Source organism: Glycine soja, chromosome 20 (assembly GCF_004193775.1).
Source record: "Glycine soja cultivar W05 chromosome 20, ASM419377v2, whole genome shotgun sequence".
NCBI classification, from domain to species: Eukaryota; Viridiplantae; Streptophyta; class Magnoliopsida; order Fabales; family Fabaceae; genus Glycine; species Glycine soja.
The window spans coordinates 41,052,331-41,078,087 of record NC_041021.1 but is presented as its reverse complement, the minus strand read 5'-3'; the positions used below and the strand labels follow the sequence as shown (position 1 = coordinate 41,078,087).

Sequence of the window (25,757 nt, the reverse complement as noted above, 5' to 3'; positions counted from 1 at the left end):
AGTTGGATTGATCTTATAGATGTCTGATTTATTTCACCTCTACTTATTTACCTACAAGTACTTGAAAAATTTATTCATACTAGGTTTATACCTAATGCCTTCCTTAAAACTTGGATGATCGGGGGCTTGTTTTGTGCTACTGATTGTCCCCTCAAAGAGGTTGTTTATTGGAATTCATGTCAAGTATTAAGCATTCGTTTTCTTGTATTAAGAATAGAGTTAAAAAAGATGGATTTAATAAAATATTATGTATCAAGTTTCGCCGCAAGGATAGTTAGATAGCCCAAGATTGACTTGAGCACGAGCGGGTATGCACGTTGGACAAAAGCGTCTGTGAAATCTTACCCCAGGTATATAATGTAATAAGTGCTTTTAAAAAAAGATCGTAGCCTCGCGGATTTTTTTTTCTTAAAGAAAAATTGTTACCGACTGAATGCTGTTATACACGTTAAAAGATTATGTCGTTCCAGTGCCATCATAATTTGTTTTGTTGTTAGTATAACTTTTAAAATGATTGGTTAATCATCGTAAAATTCAATATATATGTAGAATTATAATGGAAAGATGGTGTAAATTTTTTTATATGATCAATATACAAGCAATGTTATATATTATTATATTTCTAAAAGTTTAGACAAATTTTGAGAAAATATTTGCCGTATTTCATGCGAGTGTGGCACTCATAAATAATACTTTTAAATATATACTAAACAAATTATGTATGCTTTTTATTTATTTATTTATGGGAATGTAAAGGGATTTATTTATTTATTGGAGTGATTTACCAAAATAAAAGTAAGTAGTAAATCGATGCTTTATGAAGAAATCATTTAATATTTCCTAGTTTTTTTTTTCTCACAACATTGCACAACTCCTTTAATTCAAAAATGAAAAAAAAAACTTTTATTGTAAAATTCTTCATCCAGACATACCAATAAGAAGCGTGATCGCGTGGATGTTAGTAAGATTTTAATTTTTCAAAGGCAAATGTATCTATATTCTTAGACGAGTGTAGAGACTTTCTCTATAAAAGAAAAGAAAAGAGTGGGTTGTATCAAAATTTTACATTTACAGAAAATGTTTCCTCTGCTAATATCAAGGGTGAGTAATTTTTTTTTATCAACAAATTCATTGTCCTTGAATAGAGTAATTGATTCAAGGAGTGTAACTTTTAAAAACTTTATTTGATTGCATAAAAATGGCCTGATTTGTATAAGCTGTTCTTAGCTTACTTTCTGAATTCCTTAGTGAAGTTTGTTAAAATAAATTCTTTATAATCTATTACAACAAATTTTATGGTGAAACTTATGATACACTTGACTCTTATGCGATAAAATTTTTTTAAAACACATTTACTTAAATTGTTTATACTAATATAGATTCAATAAAAAGAAAATCTAAACCCAGCTTACTATTATAATATTTATTAAAATTTAAACATGGCTCATCGCGTACGAGGTGATTCAGTGTAATAAGTAAGACTTCAATTTGAAGCTAAGCTCAGCCAAGTCACGGTCTGCAGTCGAAGACAAAATGGAGGACAACAAATTGATGTGGTTCATCTTTAATGGTGCAATTGGTACTTCATGCAGACCATAAGTGTTAAACATTGAACCCCGCTGAGTGGGTCCAAACAAACTTAATATATATGCTATGAATAAAAAATTATTCATTGGTTATTCCAGGTAATTTTTGTAGATATTCAGTAAGTGTTTATTTCTTTTAAAGTTAGATATAATCATTAAACGTAAACAAGATGTGTGTTTAAATTAATTCCAATTATAAATTTTATATTGAAACTTATTGATAGTATGGGAAATTGATTTTAAGTATGAAACAAAAAACCCTTATGCCTTGAGCTAGTTGTCTCCTACCCATCAATACTCCACAGTTGATGAAGAACCTTCCCATTTCAATTGATCACCACAATGATCTCAGTTTGTTCAAATTTCATTGTTGCCTTTACATAACATCTATCAATGACCGACTTCAACCTATAATACCATCGAATTCGAAGGATGATCACCATCCTTCACACAACTCATCCCTGTTTTTCCTTCATGACAAGCATGGAAGACCACACAAATCGAATAAAAAATCCATATTAAGTCCCCTCTAGCCAATTCAGAACAAATTAAAACAACACGATATGACAATTAATCATTTCATATTTCACACATTCATAACAAACGTAGGTGGGATATTAGAGTACTATTATTAATGGGACACAATAGAGTTCAACACAAACCGAACTTATTTTCAAGGGACATTATTACAGACCCATTAAACATCAAAGTTCTTCAAATGTTTTGGGAACACATCCAACATTACACAACGAGCTTAAAACCCCCCACGGAGACGGAGGACAAGGTGAAGGGTTGATTCCTTCTGGATGTTGTAGTCAGCGAGGGTCCTTCCATCCTCGAGCTGCTTGCCAGCAAAAATCAGCCTCTGCTGGTCCGGTGGGATGCCTTCCTTGTCCTGAATCTTGGCCTTCACATTGTCAATGGTGTCAGAGCTCTCCACCTCGAGGGTAATAGTCTTACCCGTAAGAGTCTTCACGAAAATCTGCATACCACCACGAAGACGCAACACCAAGTGGAGAGTTGACTCCTTCTGGATGTTGTAGTCAGCAAGGGTGCGTCCGTCCTCGAGCTGCTTCCCGGCGAAGATCAGCCTCTGCTGGTCTGGGGGGATTCCCTCCTTGTCCTGAATCTTAGCCTTGACGTTGTCGATGGTGTCGGAGCTTTCGACTTCTAGGGTAATAGTCTTGCCGGTGAGGGTCTTAACGAAGATCTGCATGCCACCACGGAGACGGAGGACGAGGTGAAGGGTTGATTCCTTCTGGATGTTGTAGTCGGCGAGGGTGCGGCCGTCCTCGAGCTGCTTTCCGGCGAAGATGAGACGTTGCTGGTCCGGGGGGATACCCTCCTTGTCCTGGATCTTGGCCTTGACGTTATCGATGGTGTCGGAGCTTTCAACCTCTAGGGTTATGGTCTTGCCGGTGAGTGTCTTAACGAAGATCTGCATGCCACCACGGAGACGGAGGACGAGGTGAAGAGTACTCTCCTTCTGAATGTTGTAGTCAGCAAGGGTACGGCCGTCCTCAAGTTGCTTTCCGGCGAAAATGAGACGTTGCTGGTCCGGGGGGATTCCTTCCTTGTCCTGGATCTTGGCCTTGACGTTGTCGATGGTGTCAGAGCTTTCCACCTCAAGGGTGATGGTCTTACCGGTGAGGGTCTTGACGAAGATCTGCATCTGTCGAGTCAACAATTACAGATAAATCAGAATCAAAATCCATTACGTAATCTTAAGTACGGATCTGAAGCAATCTCGTGAAAAAAAACCCTAATCTACGGCAATAGAATCAACAAACAAGGCAGTTGCTAACAGATCTGAGCAATATCTCTCGAAAAACGATATAGAATCAACGAATAAGGCTCTTTGTCAACGGATCTGAACAATTTCTTGAAAAACCACAGAAGTATAAAAAATAAGGCTGTTGTTTAACGGATCTGAAGTAATTCATGAAAAAGCCCTGATCTATGGTTACGTTTAACGGATCTGAAGTAATCAATGAAAAAAACCCTAATCTACGATTAATGAATCAACAATTAAGGCTTGTTGTAAACGGATCTGACATGAAAAAGCTCTAATTAGAGCAAATCTACGATTAAAGAATCATCAAATTAAGGACGTTGTTGTAAAGATAATAAAAGCTGAATCTGATTATGAAAATTGAAGATCGATGAAACCAAACAAAACACAATCAAATCAACATCGTATTGATCAAAAAACATACACAATTCATGGAAAGAATGAAGAAGAAAAACAGAAGAAATCGACTAACCTTGAAGGGAGAGGTAGGGAAATACAGAGAGAGAATGGAATATATTGGAATTGAACTGCGAAGGAAGGAGGAGGGGTGTGGGGCGTTTTATAGCATAAGGTGTGGAACCCTTCTCCAGTCATATTGTGACGCGTGTTCATGTATGGTGTCACTTGGTGCCTATGACACGGGTAATATTTGGTATTGGATGCATTTTCGGAGAGTCCTTCTAGGAAATTGAGAATTGCAATTTGCGTGGTAGTTGGCGGTTTCGTAATCTTGACGGAGTCACATTCACCTTCAAGCTTCGCTTTATCTGTTACGACGTCGTTGTTATATTGGGCCCACCCCGTTGCAAGTGGAGCGTCCGAAGTTGATACGGGCCCCACTATCCATTGCCTGAAGTCGGCTGCTTTTACATTATTAAAAATCTATGGAAAAGCTGTCATGCTAGATTTTTTTTATTATGGACCAGAAAAGAATAATTGAAAAGTTTTCTTATTATGGAGCAAAAAAATCTTTAATAATTATTTTTTAAATAAAATCATAATTATTCCACTAAATTCTTTCTTATTTAATTTCACCTTGTAAGATATATTTTCAGTAGATTTTTCAAGTATTTTTTTAACATACATTACTTGTATACTTTTAGTTACAGTTTATATAAAATTATTCATTTAAAAAATATTTAGATATTTTTTTAAAAATAATCCAAAAGATTTTTTTTAATGAACTTTCCTTTTTCCTAATTTTTCTTTCTTATTTCTTATTAGATGTTTTTACTATCGTTTAGGGAAGAATTTTTTTCTCTAATGAGGAGATGTGTTAAATGCTGCAACTTAAGGACAGATTCACCAATAACATAAGACTAAAAGATAGCTCATTGACAAAAACAATAATGATGTTAAAGAAAACGAATCCAATTTCCATTCGGATAAGCCACACCATTTACGAACAAGCTGCCTACTAATAATATATGGTGTCAGTTTTTTTTTTTTTGGCTGAATTGGAGGGGAAATTATCCCCAAAGTTTGATTAAAAATCACGCGGAAAAGTAACAAAACTTTTATATATATATATATATATATATATATATATATATATATATATATATATATATATAAGTTTTTCGCTAAAAAAATTATTTGATCACATAAAAAAATTAGTCAAAGTCAATTAAATCTGGTATTAGAATTACTTTTCCGCTAATGATATATCCACAATAACAATGTATTAATATTGAACAAAAATAAAGTTTATAGAGTGTGACTTTTTCTTTCATTTTTGCGTAAATTGAAAAAAAAAATCAAGCCTAATATATAAATTTTCATTGAATCTCACCTAAATCCTAAAGTTCTTGAGCCCAATTAAAAAGCTTACTGGAGAATAAAGGCCCAAACTTCTTTTTTTTTTAGGACAGAGCATGTAATGGGTAATGAGGCAGCCTAAGCCCATAACCATGTTAGCCCGTATTCATTTTTGTTAACTAAGTTTTCAGTTTCTTAGTTTTTTTGAGATTTCAATTTTTGTTTCTCAAAAAAATAAAATAACTTTTAGTGCTGCATTAACTTTCTGTAAATAATTTTAGTCTCAATAAAGATTAATTCTGAATAATAAAAATAAACGAGGAAAATTTTTTTTTCACAACTTTTAATTCTTTATTTATTTTTGACACTTAATTTTGAGAAACATGGACCTAGTGTCAAAGAACTCAAACTCAACATAACAAAAACTTACTACATATTCAAGGATCATGGTCTGAACTAATCTCCACATAACATATAATTACATTTTTCAATTAAAAAGAAGAATTAATAATGTATTAAATGATGATTGACAAGATCACATGATTTGAGATTTTTTTTTATGATGGGAAAAATATGATTTGAGATTAGGTAACAATCTTTCCATTTTAGATAGACTTATGTAAAACAACTAATGTCATTATAGAAGGTAAAAATTGCATTACTCTTATTTCAAAGCTGATTGAATGTGACAGGAAAGGTGGCTGTGTATATTACTCATGAGTCATGACTCATACAGTTCTAAATTCTTATTTTTTAATATACAACAGACAACAACTAAATTTCCCCCCAAATATGCAACAGATTAACTAACCAATGGTGTCAACGTCGTTGTCATCATCTTCTTTAGCGACGTCGTTATGATCTGTCGCCCAGTATGTGCCAATGGAGTCACCGTTGCGAACATTGTGGCATCGAAACGAGATGCTTTCATCCATCAGACTCAGCTTGTGAACGAAAAAATAACGACCGCGAGTAGGAAGACGAAACCTAACCGTCCGGTGAACCAGCTCCAGCTTCTCCCTCAACACCGCCACCTTGTCCTCAGCCTTCACCTCCATCTCTATCTTCTCCTTCGAGTTCAATGGCAACACCGTCACCTTCAACACCACTGGCCGCGGCGGCCGCTGCGGAGGCTTTAAGTACACGTCGATCTCATTGCTGGGAAAATCGAAAACCGGGCAATCATTCAGTAACTGTTGGTCGAGCAATTCGACATGCGTTTTGTGCGTTTGCAACACAACCCTCTCCACTGGTACGGGGTACATTTCTTTTTGTTCAAGAACCTTCTCCTTCAGCTTCAGAACGGTGTCGTTCACGTCCATTTCTATAGGGATGCGTTCTTTGCACGCAGGAACTTTCACTTCCAGCACGATTGTCGTCCACTCCGGCGGCGACCACTCATTCGTTGGTTGCGTCTTCTCCGGTGCCGCCACCAAGTCACTCATCCCTTTCTTCTTCTTCTCTAACGCTTGTCTTCTCCATCTCAACCTCGGCGGCAACTCCGACACCTCATCCATGCATGACAGTCACCACTATTCACTAGTGAGAGAATAAGTGCAAATTGAGAAACGGTTAATATTTGTAACTGTACCTAACTAATGTTATCCAAAAGGTGCATGAAGATTACATTTCCCATAAATTTTAATTTCATTTGGGGACCAACGTTCTTGCGGCTTTTGTTTCTCAAAATTTCCTAATGGACGAAGTCGAACATTAATTTCATTTACATAGTAATATATATCACAATTTTATTTTCCTTCACAAACTCACTCTCTGTTTCGTAATTCTACGTTGTGTAAAGAAGAGAGAAATAAAAAAGACAAATCAAGATCTAACATAAATATCAAACATGTACATTAGCTTCTTGAGGATATGCAGACTTCATGTCCAAGCTTGGTCCACACCCAGGTACGGATTTTAGATGCACACATAATTGATTGAAGAGGATATTAATTTATATCCAAATACTGGTTGCTCACCATTGGCGTTCGGTCAATCACAACAATGGCGTATATTATCCTTTTTATGATTATTTCATTTTTCTATTGCTTATTCATCTTATATAATAAAATATTATATAAATTATTTAAGGCCATATGGATGCATATTTTTTTATTATATAATTTGAGTATTGTTTTAAAGAATATTGTTAATATAAAAACTTATATAAGAAAATATATCTAATTTTTATATTTAATAAAAATGACAAAGAAATATTATATTTTCAAACGAACAATATTTAATTATGATGTAGAAAAATTGTAAATGATTTGATCCTTAAAAATTGTAGAAAAACATGTTTTCATACCTTTTCAATTGTATATATTTTGAGAGGGAAAAAATAGGAAAAGAAAAACAATAATAAATGTCAAAATTTATATGTAAAAATTGCGAGACAACTTAATTTGTATATATAAAATAGCTTATTATATCACTCACGCAGTTACACTAAATGTTTGAATTCGTTTTAGTTGTAGTTAATTATATAAAACAAAAAAAAAAGGGATCGACCACCAGATATCAAACCCAGTTAACATGAAAAGAAGGGTGACAAAGTAAAGATATAAAAGTTTCATACAAAACACTCTTCAAGCTTTATTTGCAAGATGAATGATTATACATTTTTGTTGTGTACATTGAAAGAAGATGGATTTGAATACAATGAAAGTAACTGTGCGTGCATTTTCAACGTTCTATTGACCGCTATTTATACAGCAACTAACAGATAGGTATATAGGTAGGGTTGTTTGCCATGAAGTGTGATTAGTAACAGACAAATACTCCACTGGCTTAGTTTGCTTGGGGGTGCTTCAATTCACTATGCAACTAGCTAGCATAGGTTGCGACGAAATATTGGGGTTATTGAATCATTAACGCATCCAACAAAAGTTGCAATCTTGGTACCGTCCCTAATACCGTGCCACTCAAAGGACTCTTGTTCATTCATCCACTCACCCTTGTAAACCATGAAAAAAACCTCATTTGGGGGGAGACGAAGCGGGTGATTCTGTAGCAACAGCCCCAGCTGTTGCCCTAACGCCGACACATTATCCACGGCATTCACCTGTAATGGATAACACTTTGGGAGACCGTTCGGCTTCAGATACACCGTCATCTTCCCAGACGACGCACTACTACTGCCACCACCGGCCACCGGAACAGATGATTTCAAGTACACGTAGAAAATAGGATTCAACACGCTTTGAGGAATCGGTGAACACGGATACAACAGGATCCTTTCCACCGGCACACCTTGCATCTCTTCAAGCGCAACAATCTTCTCTTTCAGCTTCCGAAAGGTGTCGTCCACCTCCACTTCTATACGGATACGATTTTGCGACAAAGGCAGTTTCACGTTCACCATCCGCTTCTCAGAACACGTTTTAGAGAATGCGTCGATCTCGTTATTCTCTAAAACCGAACAACAATCCTGCAGAACCTGATGGTCAAGCAATTCCACACCCGCTGAATGCGACTGCAACGCGATCCTCTCCACTGGCACACCTCGCATTTCTTCGCGCGCAACTATCTTCTCTTTCACTTTCAGAACGGTGTCTTCAAACTCCATTTCTATAGGGATGCGATCTTGGATCTCAGGCACTTTCACGTTCAACGTCACTCTCACCGCCGTCTCTGACGGCGGTGACGCCTCCGTCATGTCAGGCAGCGGTTCTTCAAACTCATTGCTATTTGAAGGCACCGGCATCTCCTCCGTTGATGATGACGGAAGCTGTTGCGGCATCTGTGGCATCGGCCTCAACTCCGTTAACGATGAAAACTCCGGTATATTTGGCATTCCATATCCAAACGGATCGTAAACGTGTGGTAGTATATTGAGATGCAACGACGGTGGAAACTCCGGCATCCCGAACGGACGTGTGTGCCATGGCGGTGTCAGCGTCGGTTGTGGCGGCGCAAGGTTTGCATCATCAGGTGGGGCGACTAGGAGGCCAATGCGGGAGCCGCGATCGATTCCAGATGTCGAAACTTGGAGATCGTCTTGGAGGATTTCGCCATTGAAGAGGAAGGTTTGGTAGGAAATGGGTATGTTGTGAAGGTTTTGCACCTTCTCTTTGACATCGAGGACTGTGTCTAAGGGACCAACTTCAATAAAGAACCAGGGACCGACATCAATAAAGAACGAGTTCCCTCCCAGAATCTCAAGAATTACTTCCATCTTTTTTGGGGATTACACTCAGAAAAACAACAGTTGTGTAAAATAAGGAAGAGAAATCTGGTAGAATGTTTATTGATTCATTCTATTTATTTCGTATAATCACGCTATATTATATAGAGCTGTGTCACAAAGTTAGTTAATAACTAACTAACGACACTTTGTAACTAACAAAACTAATCGGTTTGAATTAATTAACTAACTAACACATCTCAATCACATTCACATACACAGTGAGCGAGTGACTGATTGAGTGAATATTCATTTGTATAACTTGTGGAATGTTCTAGGTAGCCTCCAATGCCCGAAGTTCAAACGGGATAAACTCTCTGCTATTGCTTATATCTTCCTCAAGTTTTTCTTCGTTGCGTACTCCCATGTAAATTAAGGTGGAGAGAAATTTAGTTGATCATTTCTTACTAAGTAATTCATTTATTTTATTTTATTTTATTTTAGTAAATGTAGTTACCGATATATATATATATTATACTGAATTACATTTTTTTATTTCGTGTGATTCAAATATTATTACTTTGTTCTCTTCAATTATGTTAAAAGATATACTTTATTCACAGCATTTTTTAATTTTCTATTAAGTTTTGTTAATAGAGATAAAATTATTATATTATATTTTTATTATAGTAAAATACACACTCTTCTTAAAATATGAATTTATTACACGTTATTGTCATCTTAAATAAAATAAATCTAAAAAGCACAGCCTGCGGCCCTTATATATATATATTTAGGCGCTCTTTTTATTTTCTAGGCATTTAAACACTCTTTAACAAATACTTATGTGATATTTTCTTCTTCTTTTTTTATCTCTATCCGGATCACTTTATACTTTTTTCTATAAACCTATCACTTTTCTCTTTCATTTAACCATGTTTTTAAATGCTAATGGGTATTTAAGTATTTACCAAACATTATCCATATATTTATTTACTTGTTTATTATTTAGGCCACCTTGAGCTAGATCGGGAAAAATTTGACCTGGAAATGCAATTTCCTAGTCCCGCCACATGGACTGAAATCATCTGTCCCACCATCCTGCTCCTTTCCTATCCTACCAATAATATTATGTCAGTTTTGTTATGTTTTAACGTTGTTATGTTCATCTTTAATTTAATACCGTTCTTGCACCCAGTTTTGACTTAACTAACTTTTATCATGCCTTTATCTGGAATATGAACGAATGCCTTTACTGGGCTCTCTGTTTACAATTGTGTTACCAACAACGACTGACAAGCTTTTCTGGAAAAAATATTAATATTTTTACATAACCAATATTCATTTTGAAGCAAACCAAATACATCTCATTAAATTCTTAGGTTCTGTTTTTAATCATTTAAAAGTGTGCTTTAAAATTTTTGTGAGAATTTTAAATGTTTTATTTTAAATTTCTTTATTTAGATACAATCTCTCTCTTCAACAATGAGAGTAATACCACCGACGGCGACCACTGACGCCGTCGACGTCGACGTGCAGATCGCCTTCTTCTGCATTCCGTGCTTCCCCTCCGAAACAACGTCGTTGTTGTCGTGGTGGTGGCAGGGTCTGCGGTCACCGACGAGCAGCAAGGACCGGTACTGGTGGCGCTGGCGGTGGAACGCCGTTCGCCGCTTCAAAAGCAACAACAGCTACAAGAAGCACTACTCCTTCCGCTACGATCCGCTCAGTTACGCGCTCAACTTCGACGACGGAATCGCCGAAGAGGACGGTTGCGGATACAAAGGCTTCTCCGCACGCTTCGTCTCCGTTCCGCCACCGGAGAAGGCCGTCGACGGCGAGGAGTCATGTGGGGAGCACGTGCCGCCGGTTTCGAAAATCCAGATATGATGCAGCGCTAATCAGCGGAGTGCGCTGCGTTGTTCATAGTTAAATTGCCGCCGAGGTGAAGGTGGCGGAGGAGGGGTATGGCGGCGACGGAGAGAGGAATTTCCAAACTCACTCTAAGCTTTATTTACAAAATGGATTATACATTTTCTTTGTAGATTAAAGATGGATATACGAATACAATGAAAGCAATCCTGCTTCTATATACAGAGTTTTATTTACAGGTAGTTAAGTTCTGGTAGTTATACAACGAACTAACAGCTAGTTTGTTATTATTATACTTATGAATAGAAACTAGCTGGCTTGTGGCGCGTAACTATGCAACTAGGGTTGGGCACGGCGTGACGAGGACGATGATGATGCGGCTGCTGCTGCTGATTCCGCAGTAGAATAAATGAATCCATCAAAGGTTTCTACCGGGAACCGGCAGAGAAGGTCTCAAGAACACGTCGATGTCAGCACTCCCAGTAAAAAGAATGTTTTGCAGAACCTGATCGTCATGCCATTCCGAGCGCATCAAAGGCGACTGCAGCACGATCCTCTCCACTGGAACACCTCCCATTTCTTGGAGCGCAGCAATCTTCATCTTCAGATGCAGAATGGTTTCGACCTTGTCCATTTCAAAAGGAATGCGATCTTGCAACCTCGGCACTTTCACGTTCAGCGTCACCGTCGAGGAAGGAGGTGGCAACGGATTTGGAACCATATTCGACGGTGAAGGCTGAGGCCGAAAGGTTGGCAGCCACGGTAGTGTCTGTGACGCCGGAGGTGGCAACGGATTTGGAACCATATGCGACGGTGAAGGATGAGGCCGAAAGGTTGGCAGCCACGGTAGTGTCTGTGACGCCGGAGGTGGCAACGGATTTGGAACCATATGTGACGGTGAAGGATGAGGCCGAAATGTTGGCAGCCGCGGTAGTGTCTGTGACGCCGGTTGTGGCATGGGGATCACCTCCGATGACGAGGGATACCCTGGTATCGCAAGAGGATAGTTAAAGCCTTGCGGCGGAATCAGCTGCAAGGAGGGATCCCACGGCGGAAACACCGGCGACGGAGGATTTTCGGGGCTGACTTGGAGGAGAACGAACGCGCCATCGTAGAGATAGCATTGCGAAACGGTCCATTCGTCTTGGAGAAGTTTGTCATCGTAAAGGAAAATTTGGCGGAAAATGGGAATGCGCTGAGAGTTTTGCACCTTCTCTTTGACATCGCGAATTTTTTCAGAGCGTAATACTTTCAGAGAGAAAACTTTCGCTCCCGGCCTGACATGAAACTTAATCTTCATAATGATTGTGTGAGTGAGTATTGGTTTGGGAAACCAGCGTTCATGCATACTTGCTTTATATAGTTTCTTGAAAGTGGGCCCCCAATGGTCCAGAGTAAGGCCTGCACTCCAGTGCTTGGCCGTTAATTAGGTAGTTGCTTGGCCGTTAGTTAGGTAGGGGATATCTCACCCTCTGGCCTCTGCTATTGCTTAATGGTTATCTTCCAGTGCTGCACTTCTAGTTTCTTCCTTGTGTACTTCCATGTATTGTAGTTTGATTGAATTTTTCATCAAAATTTTCTCATATACATGAAGGAGGAAGAGAAGCATATTTTTTGAAAAAATACAAATTAAATGAGTTGCACATGAAAAAAGGTAGAGAGGTATATGAATCTTGTATCAGATTACTTGCTATTAGTATACTATAGGTTTTTGAAATTCAATAATTTATGTAAATACTTTTAGAATGTACTAATAATATAATTATTATTTTTTTACTTAATTACAGTTTTTTTATTTCGTGTGATGCAAATATTACACCCTTCACTTAGTTATGTTAGAAGATATACCTTCCTCTCCAAAATATTTCACTATACGATACTTCATAACATTTTTTTTTGTAAAGTTCTGTTAAAAAATGTTATTACTATAATATCTTTTATCCTACTATATTTGAGAGATACAAATATTATATTATTTTTTATTATAATAAAACACACACTCTTATTTCTTTAAAACATAAATATAAATATATTACACTTAATTTACCGTCATCTTAAATAAAATAAAATGATATTTGGATACTCTTTTAACAAACACCTGTGTGATACGTTTTTTTTTTCTTGTCACATCATAATTTTTATATAAACTTATTACTCCTCTCTTTTATTTTTTTTCTCCATCTTTTTAAGTGTTGATAGACATTTTGGTGTCCACCAAAAATGATATATGTTGCTTTATTTGATTGAAATTATTTATTAAAAAGGTACTTTTTCTAAACAATTAAAATAAACAATATTAAACAGTTTAAATATACTATTTCATTGTATATAAATATTTTGAAATCTAAAATATACTGTATACATGTCAAACTGTTGACATACAAGAGTTTTGACTCACCTCAATTGTGGGTTCAATAACCTTTGTTCGTGCACCCAGTTTTGACTTGGGGGATAACGAACTTTTACCAGTTTATTGAGTGAGAGTAGCTTCACACTTAAAAATTACAAAAATAAAATGTTCTCTAATATTTAACATAGAAACGCCCGTAATTAGCAAGAAAACACTTTGCAACGCTTTATTTACAAGATGGATGATTATACATTTTTCTTTTGTACATGAATCCAATGAAAGTAACCCTGCTTCCATTTACACAGTCATATTTGAAGGCAGTTCAGCCCTGGTAGTATAAAACGAACTAAACCTAACAGCTAGTTTGTAATTACAGTTATGAACAGAAACTAGCTATGCAACTAGTAGTTATACAAAAACTAAACCAACGAACATGAATCAAAAGCTAGTTTTTATTTATTTATTATTATTAAGCAGAAACGAATCCATCTAGGGTTCCTTGAGGGAGAGGTCGATCTCATGATTATCTGAAACCGCACAATCTCGAAGAAGCTGATGGTCAAGCAGTTCCACACCCGTTGAATGCGAGTGCAGCACCATCCTCTCTACTGGCACATTGTCCATCTCAAAGCCTGCAAGAATTCTCAGATCTGCAAGAATGTACTTCTTCAGCTTCAGAACGGTCTCGTCCAAGTTCGCTTCCATAGGAAAACGATGAGTCCAGTATTTATGCGCCTTCAAGCTCAGCGTCACAATCCGTGAGCGTGACTCTTCCAATTTCTCCTCAACCTTTTTATTTGACGCGGATGAAATATCTAGAGTCATCGGCCGCTTACCTAACGGATCGTATGGATTCGGAATCAGCTTGGACATCTGCATGTCCCGCGTTGGCTGCGATTGCGGGAGAAAGTCTGAGTCTGAGTCAGACATGGGCGACGGTGCTGCAGGATCGTGGCTGATTTGGAGGACAAGGCAGCCGCCATGCTGGAGATCGCATTGCGAAACGATCAAATCGTCTGGGAGAAGTTCGTAATGGTAGAGGATGATTTGGCGGGCAATGGGAATGTTCTGGGAGTTAAGCACCTTCTCTTTGACATCGCGGATTGTTTCGGAGGGATCAATTTCAAGATTGAACGAGTGCCCTCTCTGGATCTGAAACTTAATCTCCATCTCAATCACTGTGACTGTGTGAGTCACTAGCCAGCCTTCACGCCTACTTATATAGTTTCTTGAAAGCTCTTCTGCCACTGGGCCCCCAATGGCCCAGAGTAAGGCCCACACCAACGGAGATTCCTCATTCTCTGCTTTATCTTTCACCACCTTTGCCGTGGATGGCAGGGGTCAAATTCTTTTTGCTTTTCGAGTCAATATTCATAAAAATTGATGTGCTATGCAACACGTGAGAGAAAAATAATAATAAATGTGTCTATCATATAAATACTATTACTTTATATATTATATATATAATGGCTGCATTGATTTTTGAAGTTAAGATCTAATATACATTGTCTAAATTTTTTACTATTAGGTTAATCCTAATGGTTCATATATTAATAAGCTAATATATACTAAAATTTTCAATGCAAAGTACAACAAAAAAATTAATATATATTTATCTTTAAAAAAACTTAGTCATAATTAAAAAATTTCGTTGTTCCTCAAAAATATGTTTTGCCAAAAATTTCTAATTCAATAATAGCCAATTATCCTAACGAATAATTATAAATCATATGAAATCATTGTTAGAATGTAACAACTAAATTAGCTACCATAGTCTATTGTAACTAATTACATTCCTGCTTGTTCAAATGCACAAGTTGAGTGTTTAATTATCTATGATTGTTTCTATTTGTTTAACAATTAGTATAGTTATAATTTCAATACTATTATAATAATATAATTTTTTCTACTATAAATCATTTTATTTGATAACTATTCGTCCTCATCCCTTCTAATTTGTTCCATATTATTCAATATCAATTTTTTTTACTGATATTCAATATCAATAGTATGTAATTTGTCATATTATTTTGTCTAATATGTAATTTTTGTCTTTCTAATTTAAAAAATTTGTAATGTTGGATCAAATTCTCAGCTTTAATTTGCCTACATTTATTTGTTATATTTTAATCAACTAAATCATTAATTTATAAATATATTAGGTTTATGCTTCATTTGGATTAAAATAAAAAAATATAAACAACATCCTCTCTTCTTAATTAATGAAGACACCTATTAAAAATATAACCGTGAATGATTAGATCAACATCAAAGCGAACAATACCTTAAATGCGATGATCCTAATACTACGGTAGGATACCAAAGTTTTATTCATCATTGCATATTAATCAAAACTACTTTTTTTAAAAAAAAAATTAAAAAAAAAAGTTGATCAAAACTCCTGATTATTTTTATATGAAATAAATGACAGTATTTTTTAATATTATCATTTATTTCTCATAAGAAGATTGAAGATTGATATGAGTAAAATATTAAGTTAAATTCTTTAAATAAAGTTGAGTTTCAAATCTTGTAGATATATAAAAATTAAAAAAATGATTAGAATAAGAAACTATTAATTTTAGTTAATTAGATTTCTAATAAAAATTAGTCTTGGATAATGTATATATATTTCAAACTTATAAGACTGTAAATTATAACACTTCACTCTCATTAGAATGGCCTAAACCTCAGCATTTAATCAAAAGTATTCCTTAATGACATACCCACAACTCACTAAATATAAAGAGTATAGAAAGCCAATCACAAATATAACTATCCGATGGACATTCTAACACAACTAACGCAAGTCGTGAAAGAGAATCTGTTAAGGCTTAAAACTATACACTTTGACCACAAGATACTCAAGTAAATTCTAGGCTGATCCAAAGATTGCACATTTTTAAAACAGAACATGCTTTACTTGGATCCCAGCAAAAGGTGTTCTCATACAAAAATTAAAAGTTACCAACGACATACACTCAAAAGATGATTGAATCTATTCTTCATAGTTTGTATGTTATTTTAAGATTCAGAAAATAGGCTTCTATATAAATGTCTTTATCTTCATCGTTTCTTATGATGAATTTGTAAACCATTTTGATTATACATATAAGAAATGCCTTAAGGGCATAGGACGAGTTGGTTTCAAATATAGCACTGCTAAAAAACAATTTAAATGGTTGCACTCAAAGATAAAATGGATTATATTCTACTCCGTGACAACTCACATCCAATACTGTTTTCTTAGGATAGGAATAAGCCCCCGTGAAGTTTTCTTATCTTAAAAATCCCTATTGGAATTTGAGGCAACTTGTAAACTGTTTGCTATGTTTATTCTTAAAAAACATTAGACCATTCATGTTAAGGTTGAAAAAGGTTTATACCTATTTTTCTCAAATATACAGCTGAGTTTTGTTACCCTTATTTTGGTATATGACCTGAACTTGGATTTGATTTTGGTATATGCTAGTGTTGTAGTTAGTGCTTGGAGCGTTTCACTCGTTCTCCCCCATTCAATTTTTTCTTCTTCTCCTCTCGGTTTAAGACATATAACCTACAAGTACACAAAGGAAACCTGTATGGTATGGGTACTTCTTTGTTTTGTCTAAATGTTGCTAAATGTTTCAATTCACTCCAAGTATTTTACTCTCCCTAAACTAGAACAATTTTGAGCAAATAACACAGCTCTGTTTAGTAATTAAATATGACACAGTATGATAATCATAAAGGTTGATTATTAGGACTAGGGGGTTAATAGCTAGTATTCCATTATTCGGACACAGCTCTGTCAAACTATTATTTTCTTTCATTCCTTACTCTGCATAAATCTGGTTTGGGCTGTGTTGACATCTGAACCTTATTTTGTATTACAGTGTGAAGTGTAAGACTGTTCAGTTTGTAGTTATCAATTCGATTCGAGAAACCTTATTTTGTTCTCTCAATCTAGTCTTCACTTTTATATTCTGCAACTTCAGAAAGTCAGAAAGAACCACCCTGATTTCTTGAGGGCACACTATGTACCATCAAGTGTTGGTTGATACTAGTTAAAATTCATCATCAAGGTATTTCCCCCCTTAAGTAAAATTTCTTGAGGAGAAATTAAACTGACACTGTCTTGATTTGAACTAGTTTACCCAGATTAAAAAAATCCTATTAGTTGTATCCAATTGCTGGTTATTGGGATAAATGATATTTTGGGAGCTCTATAAATTATTCGCTAGCAACTTCTTGCAAGCAACTTCTTATCTTAAATCTTAATTTGGGCAAGAAAGAAACGAAGTTGAATACAAATAGGTCGATTTCTTTTTTTAGATTTTTTATATTAGCAAAATTGTCGTGGTAAGTCTAAGATGAAAATAAGCTACATTATTAGACCTTTAAAAGTCTACTCTATAGTGTATACTATGGATTATTAAATAGGTATTAGCTATCAGTGCTAAACTTACTTATTGAGTGATTAAATATGACGTTAAGTCAGAGATTTAAGTTCCATGCGTTGCCCTGATTTTCTGTCTTTCTCAAAACCTAGTTCTTAAGTTGGAACCAATATTAAGTGGATAACGTGTTATGCTGAGCAGATCATCTTGTTCTTTTTTCGTAGCATTGATCTCACATAAAATTACTTGCTGTCAAATGATTCTGCAGGTCACATTAGGCCATGTATCATAAAATTTGGAACTGTGATACACGAATCACTACACAGTAACGTCCATGCATGAGTCACCTGCCTACGTAACATTTTTTAATTAATCAATTCGTTTTTTAAAAATAAAAAAAAACATTATTTGTTATTTTTTAAAAAACATTAGAAATATCCTTTTTTATGGATTAAAACATTAAAACAACATTATTTCTCTCTCATGTTTCTCCAAAGCCATCATCGATGTTCTCTGAAGTCACCATAGTCTATCTCGAAGACTGCCATCATTGTCGAAGGAGGATTTTGTTCGACATCATCGCATGTTCTTGATGGCATAGCTAGTAAGTAACTTCCTCTCTCGCGTGGACGTTTGTATTGAAGTTCGTTTTAGTCTCATAAGCACATTGATACGTTTTTCTATAACACAAAGGTTGTGATTCCCACACTTTGTGTCTATCGTTGGTTGAGGTCCATCTCTCTTAGGTTAGGTTTGTCTATCTCTCATATGTGCATTCCTTCTTTATTTTGATATAGGGTTTGTCATATGAATTTGTGTTCTGATTATATATAAGAACCTTAACTATCTCTTATATGTGTATTCCTTCTCTATTTTGATATAGGGCTTGTTATTTGAATTTGTGTTCTGATTTTATATAAGAACCTTAACCAATGTGGGTTGTTTCTTTTGATTCTCATAGGATTTGTTCTTTCAAATGATATTAGGTCGCATATCAAATAAACTTATTAACCAATTAGTCAAAAAAGTTAACCATTTTTATCAACAGTGTTAACCAGCTAACAATAATATTGTATTGAGAGGGAATCTAAAAGTTTAGCCATATGCTTGAGTACGGTGATTCTCAGTCATGTCTTTTTCATGCTTGAGTTTGGATTCAATAATTATTATTTTGTAGAATCCAAAAATAGTTTAAGTTCATTCAATGCATGTTGAAATTGTAAATTTTACTTCGCATGTGTGTTATTTCTTTTTTGGTATGACAAACAAGTGCCTAAATATAATTGTATTGCTTTTAAAGTCATACATGTACCCTATATCGTTAATAAAGTTGTTAACTGTACTAATCTCAGTGGTTTAATTCTCTTCTTACGAATGGTTACTAATGTTATGATATTATTTTCTATACCAGTACCGTCACTGAGTTAACTATATATGTTAACCCAGATGATTAAGATTGTTTTGTACATGATTAATTATTTGTATACGATATGTGATTATTATAACGCATAATTTTTTCTTCATTGCCTTAAATGTCACATGATGCACCCTATATGTTGATTTGAAGGTTATGAGCATAATGTTTAATGTTTCACAATATTTGAAAGTTGTTGACTTTATTAATCCTAGTGGTTAACTAGACTATCTATAATTAATACATTTAAAGTGTGTATGATGGTTAATTCTCTTATTGAGAATGGTTATTGATGTCATGATATTAATTTGTAGATTAGTACTATCAATTGGTTAATTGTGTTAAGCAGGATAATTAAGATTATTTTGTACATAATTAAGAATTTGTACACAAACTTTTATTAATATAGTGTATAATTTTATATTCATTATCTTAATCATATCACATGATGTTCCCAGCATTGTTAACTTAAAGGTTTTGAACATAATGCTTAATGTTTCACAATATTTATAGACTAGTTTTGTCATTAGACTAATACATTTGAAAAAATACAACTTGATTTTCATACTAATAATTTTTCTCAAAAAATGTATAAAGCACAAATAACTATTTATAATTACTTCGCAACTTATTACTTATTTTTGACAAAATGTTAACAATAAAAAAAAAAACTAATAGGAATGCAAACTAGAACTCAACCTCACACTATCACCACATCACAATCTTGATCTGAGACTCTTTAAGCGGCTTGCATATATCCTATGTATATCTTCAAACAAAAAATAAAGGATGTAAATTTGTACACTTGTACAATTCCTAACTAGAAGAAGGAATGAAAAACTGATGGAACAATATACAAAATGAATGATGCATAAAATATCAGTAATGGTGCTTACAAGGAAAATCAAATGCAGGAAACAAATCCCACAGAGAGAGGGATGTTCAATTCAAGCAAAAGCACTACAACCAAAACCAGAATTAAAATTCCTTCAAAATCAAGCACCTATAACTTTCTAAACTCAACATACATAAATATGATAACTAAATGTAGCAGAAAAATCCACCGTTAAAAGCTATATGTAAATGACATTTTTCAATTCCCAGCATCAATAACATAATCTAAGAGAGCCAATTGCATCACAAAGCAAAGTTAAAAAGTCATGATACATGCCACGGGAAGTTAACATATATAAATTCTACCACATAGACAAATCCAAATTATCCCCTACTAGATTTCACATAATTACCACTAAAAACTGAAAATTTATGAAAACCCTTCACCTAAATGGAAAACATTCAAACTCTAGACCACAAAACAGAGGAATGGATCAAAGTAACTTAAAATTAGATCAAAAACAAGAAAAACAAAGCAAAACAAGACAAAACCCAAATTGTATCTTAGTTTAAGGATCTATCTTTGGCCATAAACCAAAAAAAATGATTTGCTTTGAGGGGGAAAAGGGAAAAGGGAAAAGAATACTGAGAAGCAATTAAATATAAAAAAGAGAAAGTAAGCAACTTTCTTGAGAAAGTTGCAACTAAATCATTTGTAATTTTAACCTTTGATTAATTAAGGGTCACTCAGTGTTGACTGCTAAACCACCTTCGATGGGTGAGAAGGACAAATAGAGCAACACAAACTCCTTTCAACGTCGATGACTAGAACACGTCTGACGAGTGTGAAGGAGAATCGGTGTGATCAAGCCCCCTCCCTTGCGTGGTCTAGTGGGTGCAATCAATTTGTAGAAGAAGCATCTCCCTCATCTTCAATTGTTGCATACAAAAATAACTTTCCTTTCCCTCTTTTCATTCCTTTTTTAATCTTCAAATTTATTTCCTATTTTTATTTTTTTTATTATCAATTAATAGTTGAGATAATAAAGTAATATATTGAAAGCCAACTAAGCGGGTGTCTAATGAGGGTATTGCACTACTTGGGTGTTTGCGTATCCTTTTCCTAAAATTTGAGTTTCTTAATGTGCTTGCTCTTAACACATACCATAATGAAGCACACTTCAAAATTTCCTTTCCTTTGTAGTTAGGTGGTAGCGATTTGATTATTGTAAACCTTGCATCTTAAAAATTAATCTCCTTTCTTTATGCATCCTGACTTGCCAAAAAAATCCTACTGGATATCACTTAATGCAATAGTTACACACTTTTTAATACTACTTTTATTGGATGTTGGTGCTCTTTGACATCATAATTCTATATGCTGATCTTAGTTACTAGTTGCTCATTGGGTAACCAGGGGCATCTTATATGGTGTTTTTACTGAGTATTTTTTGTTTTTTGTTTTAATTCTCTTCATGTATTGTTTGTATGCTTGAGCTTTGAATTCATGTAGCTATTTGGTTTGACAAATGAATGGACACCTTGTGTTTCACCTCCTTGATTCTTGCCTCTTTTATTAATGAATTTCACTTTTGCTTTAAAAAAATACTTTCTCTAAAGATTATTTTGTTTGAACTGTAAAATTGTGACAAATATTTGTATAAATGAGTAAAAATAATTCATAAATTAAAATTGCTAAAAATATATATTAATCTTTTATTTAACCATGAATTAGCTAGGAAATAACTAGGAGCTAATTTCAAAATTACTATAAATATCGGACAATTTTGGCTATAAATTAGCTATAAAATTACTATGAAAATAAACTTGTTACATAGCTAGAAACAAAGAAAATTGAACAGTATATTATCACCAATTAACAAGAGAATAGTTACAAATTAACTGGGATTGTTTTTCTAAAGTTAATAAACTACTCATTTCATGCTTACACCCATATTGAAGTAATTTTGTAGCTAATTTATAGTTAGCTCTATCTTTTTGCCGAAGATTAGCTACAAATTAACTACTAATTTTTTAAAAAAATTCTTGTAGTGTATTTCAAACCTATAAGACTGTAAAAAAAAAAAAAAAATCATGATTGCGTACATCCCGAACCATAATCCTTTACTCCAAAATCGACATTGGATAACAATCTCACCATATTATTCAAACGAATGGATCTTATAATAATCAATAAGAATGAAAGGTTAATACCCAACGTATAAATTTGAATTCTTATTATCTTTTTAATTCCGCCTGCCTGCAATTAAGTCCGCGTATGTGTGGTGCACCACCAGGGAGAAGGAACCAACACAGCCTTCAAATAGAATGTTTCTAGACAATTTTTCTTATATGTATTGTTGTTGTTGTTATGTTTAAATTCCTTATAGTTTTCGTATACATTGATGAATGATAAACCCACCTGAATTGAATCAAACCATTGATGAAAACAAAAGAATGCAAAACACTGTTCCACGCTTTATTTCTGAGATGAATGGAATAAAAAAATAAAAATAAAAAAACTAACGAACAAACACAGCTAGTTTATGATTCAGCATAAACGAATCCATCTAGGGTTTCAAGGGCTGACCTATTCCCTGACGGAGAGGTCGATCTCATGATTCTCTGAAACATTACAATCTCGAATAAGCTGATGATCAAGCAGTTCCACACGCGTTGAATGCGAGTGTAGCACCATCCTATCTACTGTCACATGTTCCATCTCAAAGCCTGCAAGAACTTTCATTGATGCAAGAATGAACTTCTTCAGCTTCAGAACGGTGTCGTCCAAGTCCGCTTCCATAGGGAAACGATCTTTCCAGTATTTATGCGCCTTCAAGCTCAGCGTCACAATCCGTGACGAATCGTATGGCTTCGGAATCACCTGCGACGTCTGCATGTCCGACGGTGCCGGCGACTCTTCCAAATTCTTCATATTTGACTGCATCGGCAACACCAGAGTTCTCAGCAATAGTCCAAGATTGCAATTGTTCTAGTCTAGGGTTCCTAAATGGTTCAGCGTGCGTTATATAAGCATTTTCAAGCCCTAATCTTATCATATGCCTATGCATTCAAGCCTGATGGGTTATGTACCCGGGTTTCATTTGGGCCGGCCGGCCCGGTCTTTTGGTTGCCGACTGATCCAATATCCAATTTACTTGGCACATGAGCAATATTTTCTTGTTATATCTTAATTGCATATCATCGCATTCAGTTATATCTTAATCATATTTTATACTTATTTTTGTCATATCTGTCTTTCAAAAAAACATTATCACATCTTAATATAATTTCATCATATCTTTTATTTGGTAATCGTCTCATCATATTTTAACATATTGATTTCTGTTATATATATTATCATATATTAAGAATCCAATTTGGAGACAGTTAATACTTGTCGAATCCAAGACAATATTTTTTAGGCATCCAAGTAAGTTTCAAGGTTCTTTGCTCCTGCAATGAACCGTGGCTACAATTGGTTTATTAAACAATATATAAAATTTGTTGGTTAGAAAAACAAAAATTCGCAATATAAGTTAAGGAATATACTCAATTAACTTATGTTTTGTTTATTTTCTTTTATATAAGTCGGGTAATGGAGATGCTTCACATAACAAAAAATTATAACTAAAAATTCCTCATAAGTATGCCTTTTTATAATTAAAATTTTAAAAACTTATGATGAAAATCATAATCTCTTACTATTAAAAAATAAAATTAAGGACTTACTTTTCTATATAACCATATGACTCTGATTAAACAAAACATGATAACTTTAAATTCTAAAAAGATGTGATTATATATATATATATAATTTTCTTTATATTAATAAAAGTAAAGAAGTTTTAGAGAAAATTCTTATTGATTTGACCGAAACATTTTTAGATAATTTATTATCTATTATTAATTAAAAAAATATAAATATAACAATTAAGCTAATTGTGATAACTATAAATATTTCAATTTTGTGTGTGTTTATTTTTTTATTATTAATATTTTACTTCTTAATTTTTGTTGATAGGAGAAATTAGACATGCTATCTCTTGGTCTTTTAACCACAAAGTTAACTTTATACTACTATTTGCATATGTCTCCCACTCTCCAAGGTGCCTCTCTTTAGTTCGTAGTTGTTTTTACCTTTTCCATTCATAATAATAATAATAAATACATAATGAAACTATTTATCTTTAAGCACTTTCTTTATTTACATTTGAATCACAAAACCTCTATAATATTGGTAAGTTGAAGAAGGTACTCGAAATAAATAAATAAACATTTGTGAAATATAAAGCAGGTTAATTTTGATATGTGTACGGATTAGAATTTTATGACGAGTCAAATAAATCATGAAGCAATTAAGTGATTAACTATATAATGATTTGAAATTAAACCCATTTCAAATATAATTTTTATAATAAAAAAAAATCATGAAAGACGTTTGCAAACTCTTCAATGTGCCTTTATTTTAAATATCAACGAATGACAATGGAACATACAAATTCTTTTTATTTGAATGATTTGCCAAGCTCTGTGATATTCCCTTCATCAATACAATTCTATCATCAAAACTAACTAATTTCCTCGTCTAACTAGTTTAACTCACTAACAGACACCATATAACTAGTTTAACTTGAAGCTAGTATACGAACTGATTCTCATGCATGCATGGCTTCTTCACCATTTACAACTGTGGGAAAGAAAAGGAAAGAACTATTCTTTAGGGCTCCGTTCATCAGAAACAGATCCTCCCGGTGTAATTTCTGTTTCATGCAGCGGTGGTGGCGGAGACGGTGTAAACTCTGGATTCCGCGGCGGCAACGCGTTCTCTGTGACCGTCATCGGTGTCACGCTCCCGTCTGGATTCCACCGCATCAACTCTTCTAACTCCTCTCCGCTTGGTATGTGCATGTCCGTAATCTCGTCATGGTGGTTGCCGAAATCCGCATCAAGAAGGAAATGAACGCGAGAGGCTTCACTGATGTCGGTGTTGAAGATGATGGCCTCGTTTCGAAGAACTTGGCCGTTGAAGAGTAGCGTTTGCCTGTAAGTGGGAATGCCCGTGAACTTCTCTATCTTTTCTTTGATTTCTTGAAAAGAGTCAAAGAACCCCACTTCCATACACAGTGTTTTATCATTCTCCATCACAAGACTCAGATCCATGTCTCAAATTCTCACAAGAGTTTTTTTATTATGTGAAACTCTGCACTTATGCGTTAATTAAAATGCTTTCCTAGTTATGTAGTGAATGAGTAGTACTGAATCAAGATATTCGTTCACCCCATTTTACTTGAATCTTACTCATTCAACACATTCTTACAATCTTTCTTTATTTTTACACAACTCTCTAGCTCTTGTCTTATATCCCTCTCAAATGTATATAATATTCATCATCAAAAAATTGCCATTACTTATATAAATAACATTACTCGTGTTCCAGAGAAATAAGCTGCTGTTTTAAGTGATTCCCAGTTTTATTGTTATTTTGGTGTACGTAGGAATATTTTTAGCGCTTGATAGGACCAGTCTAATGAGATCTTTTTAAATTAATTAAAACCATTTATTAAAAATATCATAATTTCATCTGAAGGTTATTTTTATGCTTCCTAAGATGTAAAATTTTTAACTTATCATAACTAATTTCAT

The 25,757-nt window shown here is 34.4% G+C and overlaps 4 protein-coding genes across 4 annotated transcripts; all 4 read right to left on the bottom strand.

The window, feature by feature from the left end:
- Nucleotides 1–2,134: 2,134 nt before the first annotated feature.
- Nucleotides 2,135–3,995, bottom strand: LOC114401261 (polyubiquitin). Its single transcript, XM_028363736.1, has 2 exons — nucleotides 3,851–3,995; nucleotides 2,135–3,258 (listed from the first exon to the last, which is right to left on the bottom strand). Exon 2 carries the CDS (start codon nucleotides 3,256–3,258, stop codon nucleotides 2,341–2,343), a length of 918 nt encoding a protein of 305 aa, XP_028219537.1. The 5' UTR covers nucleotides 3,851–3,995; the 3' UTR covers nucleotides 2,135–2,340.
- A 1,947-nt stretch (nucleotides 3,996–5,942) lies between these two features.
- LOC114402120 lies at nucleotides 5,943–6,653 on the bottom strand. The gene has a single exon (XM_028364645.1). It carries the CDS (start codon nucleotides 6,651–6,653, stop codon nucleotides 5,943–5,945), a length of 711 nt encoding a protein of 236 aa, XP_028220446.1.
- Nucleotides 6,654–13,973: 7,320 nt separating this feature from the next.
- Nucleotides 13,974–14,654, bottom strand: LOC114402119. Its single transcript, XM_028364644.1, has one exon. The coding sequence runs from the start codon at nucleotides 14,652–14,654 to the stop codon at nucleotides 13,974–13,976; it is 681 nt and encodes a 226-aa protein (XP_028220445.1).
- Nucleotides 14,655–24,824: 10,170 nt separating this feature from the next.
- On the bottom strand, nucleotides 24,825–25,274 carry LOC114402118. The gene has a single exon (XM_028364642.1). It carries the CDS (start codon nucleotides 25,272–25,274, stop codon nucleotides 24,825–24,827), a length of 450 nt encoding a protein of 149 aa, XP_028220443.1.
- Nucleotides 25,275–25,757: the final 483 nt, after the last annotated feature.

Coding starts and splice junctions, on each gene's coding strand:
- LOC114401261 (XM_028363736.1), bottom strand. CDS start 3,258: ATGCAGATCTTCGTCAAGACCCTCACCGGTAAGACCATCACCCTTGAG.
- LOC114402120 (XM_028364645.1), bottom strand. CDS start 6,653: ATGGATGAGGTGTCGGAGTTGCCGCCGAGGTTGAGATGGAGAAGACAA.
- LOC114402119 (XM_028364644.1), bottom strand. CDS start 14,654: ATGGAGATTAAGTTTCAGATCCAGAGAGGGCACTCGTTCAATCTTGAA.
- LOC114402118 (XM_028364642.1), bottom strand. CDS start 25,274: ATGGATCTGAGTCTTGTGATGGAGAATGATAAAACACTGTGTATGGAA.